Here is a 6,714-nt window from a genome sequence, read left to right on the forward strand (position 1 = left end):
TTAGTTGTTTCTATATATATGCGCATCCATGTTAGTTACTAAATTAGTATTAGTCCAATAAATTAGTTATTATTATTAGAGAATTATAAACTTTTAGTATTGAATTAGGGTTTACTATTGATTTACTAATAATTTGTTATATTTTTGTAGAGTTCACAAAATTTGACATGTAATTACCTATTGCCTCTAGATAGATACAATCATGCAGTAGAGGAGCATTTACGGTTCACCGATTTTTATTATGTTTCTTAAATTGGAATAGTTCAATGCCAGAAATCACTAGTAAATGCTCTTGTCGAGAGGTGGCATCTAGACACACACATATTTCACCTTTCAGTTGGTGAGTGTGCTGTGATATTAGAAGATGTGGCTTTGATTCTCGGTCTTTCGACAAACGGTATGCCAGTGACAGGAGTGACTATGAGTAGTCAGGAAGCCTTAGAGGCTGAGTGTTTGCACCATTTTGGAATTGCACCGAGAAAGTCAGACTGTAGAGGAAGCTTTATAAAATTGGTATGGCTTCGGGATTTAAAGGAGTATTTACAATGCATTGATGAAGACAGTATTCAGAGGTACGTGAAGTGCCACATTATGTTGTTATTTGGTATGATATTGTTTGGAGACAAGTCTGGGGCAGCTGTGCACTGGAAGTTTCTGCCTTTACTTCGTGATTTTGGCAGTATCGGACAGTATAGTTGGGGATCAGCATGCCTAGCACACCTGTACAGGTCGTTATGCAGGGCTTCTCGTTTTGACTGCAAGGAAATCGACGGTCCGCTAACACTGTTGCTAGCTTGGGCTTGGCTCCGTCTACCACATCTTGCGCCGGTTCCTAGGGAGCCCCACAGTTTTCCGCTTGCAAACAGGTAACATTATTAACTTACATCGTATATTCATATTTAGCATCGTATTGTGTTAATGAAATAAATTATCTTAGGTGGCATAACTGGGACCGTGGAGGTGGATGCTATAGATATCTTAGTCTTGCTCACTTTAGGAAGGCATTTGATGATCTTCAGGAAGGCCAGGTTTGTTTTGATTAAAGGAGTATTTGTTTTCATTTTAGTGTAATTGTTAGATGTTTAGTAATTATTTGTTTCTTTTATTGTGTGCAGTTTGTGTGGCAGGCCTATGCCGTTGATCGCATTGAGCCAGACACAATTCCTCCAAAAATCTACATTGACTCAGTTGTGTGGAGCGCTACGGTGCCATTAGTATCATTTGAATGCATTGAGTGGCATGCAACCGATCGGATTACGTGATAGTTCGGTTTCATTCAGGTAGTTCCTCACCAGGAACGGAGTTTGGATATGGAACACGGGGAAGTCCTTACTGGTCCTAAGAATCTTGACTGGGCCACAGTCCCGACTCATTCATTTTGGGTGATGCAGTGGACAAATAGGTATAATCACGTTCTTACTGAGATTCCAGTGCCTCCACAGCATCCTTTAGAGATTTACATGCATTGGTACCGTACAAAATATGGCAACCACTTGAACTTGTCGGATCTTGTAGTGCAAGAGAATGATGAACCACAGCCACCGCCTCGGATCGTTTTTGGGTGAACAACACATTAAGCCTGTAGAATGTTGCTTTGACAAGTGCAGTGATAGGAAAATTTCGTGCACCCTTCAAGACTGGGTTTATGCATTCCACTAGGTTCGTGGTCATGTGACCCCATCGGTAACCCCCGTCGAATACCAATGCATACTGTTCGCGGGGGATACGACTTAACCAGTTAGTATAAGCCTCGTCCCGTTCCCGTAAATGCTGAAAACACAACTCGTACTCGCAGACTATCCTTGAATATCCTGTGTAATAAGAAAAAACAGAGGAAAAAATAGATGAGAATCACTGTATGGAGATAACTCTGTTAATTATGAACTTCGAATTACTAGATGTTACCTATATTGACCACAAGTTTCTGCAGATAAGGTGCCTTAAACTTTCTCAAAAAATTCGACTTTATATTAGGGGTGTTCATGGTTTGGTTAATCAAAAAACCAAACCAATTTTTTGGTTAACCAAATATATAGTATTGGTTAATTAACCAAATTGGTTTTACATGATGAAACCGGTTATTAACCGGTTAGTAAATTTTAAAACCGGTTTTTAACCGGTTATTAAAATAAAAACCGGTTTTTAAAAAATAACCGGTTTTTTACCAAAAAACCGGTTTTGTACCAAAAAACTGGTTTTTGTACCAAAAAATTGGTTTTTATACCATAAAATTGGTTTTTACATGTAAAAATATATTTTTACACAAAAATTAATATTTTTACATATAAAACCCAAACTTTTACACAAAAAACCGGTTTTTGTCCCAAAAACCGGGTTTTATACTAAAAAATTGATTTTTATACCATAAAATTGGTTTTTACATGTAAAAATAGATTTTTACACAAAAATTAATATTTTTACATACAAAAACCCAAAATTTTAAACTTTTTTTTAATTGAATTTTTTTAATCTAATTTTTTCTTTCTAAATGATACGAGTAACATTTGTAAATAATGAAGTCCCTTCCATTGCTTTCTTCTCTCTCTCATTCTCTCTCCCCTCTCTCTTTCTCTCTCTTTGTCCTCTTTCTCTCTCTGCTTCTCTCTCTCTTATCCTTCTTCTCTCTTCTTATCTCTCTCCTTTTTTCTTTCACCTCCTCTATCTTCGCCTCATCTCTCTCTTCTCTCTCGCTTTAGAGAGAAGAGGAGAAAAGAGATAGAAGAGGGATAGAGATTGAGAGAAGGTTGAGAAGGAAAGAGAAAAGAGAGCGTAAGAAAAGAAAGAGGAGAAGGAGAGAAAATGAAGAGAGGAAGAGGAGGAGAGAGAGAAAGAAGAAAAGAAAAGAGAGATGAGCGAGAGAGAGAAAGAGAGAAAAGAAAAAAGAGAGAGAGAGAAAGAGAGGGGAGGTAAAGGAGAGAGAGAGAGAGGAAGGAGAGGGGAGAGAGAGAGAAAGAGAGAGAGAAGGGAAAAGAGAGGAGAAAGTAGAGAGATATGGGAGAGAGAGAGAAAAGGAGAGGAGAGGAGAGAGAGAGAGAGGAGGGGAGAGATAGAAAAAGGGAAGAGATGATTAGAGAGAGAAAGGAGAGGAGAGAGAGGAAGAGAGAGAACGTAGGGGGAGAAAGAGGGCAAGGAAAGAGAGAGAGAGAGAGAGAGAGGAAGTGATAGAGCAGAGAGAAGGAGAGAGAGATAGAGAGAGAAGGAGAGAAAGAGAGAAAGAGAGAGGGAGAGAGAGAAAGAGAGAGAGAGAGAGAGAGAGAGAGAAAGGGGAGAGAGAGGAGGAAGAGGGGAGAGAGAGAGAGAGAGAGGAAGGAGAGAGAGGGGAAGGAAAGGGGAGAGAGAGGGAAAAGGGAGAGAAATAGGGGAAAAGAAGAGAGAGATAAGGGGATAGAGAATAGAGAGAGAGAGAGAGAGGATAGGGAGAGAGAAAATGAGAGGAGGAGAAAGAGGAAAATGAGAGAGAGAGAGAGAGGAGAGAGAGAGAGGAGGGAGAAAAGGGAAAAGAGAGATAGGAGGAGAGAGAGAAGGGAGAGAAAGAGGAGAGAGAGAGAGAGAGAAAGAGAGAGAGAGAGAGAGAGAGAGAGGAGGGAGAGTAGGGAAAAAGAGAGATAGGAGGAGAGAGAAAAGGGAGAGAAAGAGGAGAGAAAGAGAGAAAGAGAGAGAAAGAAGGGAGGGAGAGAGAGAGAGAGAGAGAGAGAAAGAGAGAGTAAAGGGGAGAGGGAGGGAGAGAGAAAGGGAGAGGAAGGGGGAGAGAGAGAGAGAAAGAGTATGTAATTTGGTTTTGAAATTAAGTTTTGATTTTAATTTGGTTTTGGTTTTGGTTAACCGATTAAAAACCGGTTTTTTTTTAATTTGGTTTTGGTTAACCAATTCTAAAAAATATGGATATGGTTTTTAAATTGTTTCATTAAACTGGTTAACCAAAATGTGGTTATGGTTTTTTAACCGGTTAACCACATTTTGGTTTTTTTATGAACACCCCTACTTTATATGCCTGATGCAAATCATGTGGAAGGCTCTGGGAGGCGACCAAGTTCCGTTACTGCGGGCCACAGCTGCATTGATGGATTCATGTCGATCAGAGATCAGTCCCACACCATCTCGAGTCACCACATGTTGTCGCAGGTTACTAAGAAAAAAGTGCCATGCATCAGAAGTCTCTCCCTCCACAATAGCAAATGCAATTGGGACGATATTGTTGTTATCATCCTGTGAAACTGCAACCAACAGACAACCCTTATACTTTCCGTACAAGTGGATCCCATCTACCTGGACAACGGGTTTACAATGTCTGAATGCTCTAATACATGGGTAATAACTCCAGAAGACTCGATGCAACACCCGGATATCAATAACCAAGTCATCACCTTGATATGCATGCATAGTCTCAAAATGGACGACTGCTGATGGCTCCTTATGACACATTGCCTCAAACCATATGGGCAAAGCTTCGTACGATGCTTCCCAACCTCCAAAAATTTTTTTCACTGACTTTTGCTTTACCAACCATGCTTTCCGATAGCTGATGGTGTAATTGAACTTTGACTGCACTTCCGCAATAACTGATTTCACCTTTATCGAGGGGTCAGCCTCAACCAACGGCTTTATCGCTTCTGCAATAGTGTTTGAATCCAGCTTCGAATGATCCTGAGAAATGGTTGCTCTGGTACAAGTGTGACTACCATTATACCTCCTTATAACCCAACAGTACTTTCTGCTGATCATGCTAACCCTGATAAGCCAATCACAGCCTGATCCATACTGCGTACACTTGGCATAAAAGGTCAGCGGCTCCGACTCATACACTCTGTAGTCTACACCTCTTCGAATAGTATAATCTTTCATCGCCATAATAACAGCTTCCCTGGAACTGAATTCTATTTCCATGGAAAATTCACCATCTGCCAATAGGAATTTTTGCCACAAAAACAGTCGTACCTTAAAATTTTATAAACAAATATTTAATAACTGAAATTAAAAGTCAAATCTCTCTATAACTTGTAAATCAATCATACCAAAAATTTCATACTAACATAAATAAATTTTCATATGTCAAATCAATATCTACCATCATATTAATTTATAGTTTAATATTAATATAAAAAATCAATACTCACTACAGTTATATTAATATAAATAAATTTTACATCAAGTAATTATCTCAATTTTACATCACGTACTTGCATTCATATATTGAGGAAACTCCGGAGCATGCATGGCTTCCAAATCCAACGCTCGCATGAAAGATGGTTCCTCAAACGGATGGTCGTTTGCCAATGCATTTTCCACGTCTGTCACATTTGCCTCCATAGTGCCATCACCTTGAACTTCGTCTCCCTCTGGACCAACAACTTCGTAATTGCTTTCAAACTCTTCTTCACTGTTACTAATGTAATCTTCCCGTTCGATATTTCGGTCGGCCTCAAATTGCTCAAACTCAATATACAACTCAATGAACGGCATCTAAGCGCGACTTTCCATATACACTGAAAACATCTCTTGCATGCTCGCTTCATCAGTTATATATTTGGTTTGAAATTGAATGAATCCGCCAAATACCGGTATAGGATACCTGTATAAAATGCATGATATTTTTCTTGACACCTCATAATCTATCTTCTCATAAATCACACCTTTTAGTTCCTCGAATGAGATTATGAATGGAATAACAATATCTAATGGATTTTCACAGAAAAATTTCACTCCTTCAGATGTTTGTAACAAAATCTGACCAAAATAATATATTTTTAACAGGACTCTATCATCCATATTTCTCACTCACATTACTATAAACTCCACTCTCAGTTTTTTAACACTCAACTGAAACAATGGAGATACACCTCAAGGAAGAAGAATAACAGCTCGAAAGAGAAGAAGAGATTTAGAAACTCGACCGATTTGCATTTTGCGAATTTAAAAAAAAAATTAATCCTACTGAAATCGGACGGTCCGATTACAATGTCCCAAAATTCAAAATTTTCCCTCCACACAAATCGGACCGTCCGATTTGTGACCCCAAAATTTCATAACAAATAAATCGAACGGTCCAATTTCTCACTTCTAAACTTGAAATAAAGCTGTCCCACGTACCTGTATTGCACCCCCATGTCCATAACGAAGTATAACACACATACATTTTCAATATAAAAAAATGAGTCGTAAAACGTATTGTCAATATGCGAGAGTGTATTATAAGAAAAAAATTTTTTTTTGTTAGCAAAAATACAATTTATAGGACGTATTGTCAATCTGTGAGAGGTGTATTGTCAATTTCTAACTTTCCGTTAAACAATTTTTTGTCCAATATGTGTGTTTCACACAACAATATCAAAATAAAAAATTGAATTAGTTTATACACGTTACAATATATTAATGGCACAGATTCCTCTTCTTTCGATCTACTTATCTATTTATAACATATAAAAATTGATACCAATTTTCTACACAACAAGTTTAAGCCATTTTTTTAATAATGTCATATTAACAATTTAAATTAGGGATAAATATTGTTTTGGTCCCTAACGTTTAGAATTAGAATCGAAACCGTCCCCAACGTAATTTTTTATTTAGAATCGTTCTTAACATTTTATTTCGTATTAAAATCGTTCTTTTTAATAAAATTTTTAATTTATTACTAAAATACCCCTATTCTAATAAAAAAATTATAAAATTAAAAAAAAGAACGTGGGGAGAAGGGAGAAAGGAAAAGGGAAAAGG

General features: G+C 37.7%; 1 protein-coding gene across 1 annotated transcript; it reads right to left on the reverse strand.

Annotated features, from left to right (window-relative positions):
• Positions 3,979–5,460, reverse strand: LOC107633536. Its single transcript, XM_016337151.1, has 2 exons — positions 5,178–5,460; positions 3,979–4,898 (listed from the first exon to the last, which is right to left on the reverse strand). Exons 1-2 carry the CDS (start codon positions 5,458–5,460, stop codon positions 3,979–3,981), a joined length of 1,203 nt encoding a protein of 400 aa, XP_016192637.1.

The sequence above is a fragment of the Arachis ipaensis genome, chromosome B03, assembly GCF_000816755.2.
Source record: "Arachis ipaensis cultivar K30076 chromosome B03, Araip1.1, whole genome shotgun sequence".
Classification (NCBI taxonomy): Eukaryota; Viridiplantae; Streptophyta; class Magnoliopsida; order Fabales; family Fabaceae; genus Arachis; species Arachis ipaensis.

Excerpts from the sequence above, each read along its gene's own strand:
- LOC107633536 (XM_016337151.1), bottom strand. The coding sequence starts at position 5,460 with ATGCCGTTCATTGAGTTGTATATTGAGTTTGAGCAATTTGAGGCCGAC. Across the intron at positions 4,899-5,177 it reads TCCTCAATATATGAATGCAA|ATGGTGAATTTTCCATGGAA; the intron begins GTACGTGATGTA and ends TCCTATTGGCAG.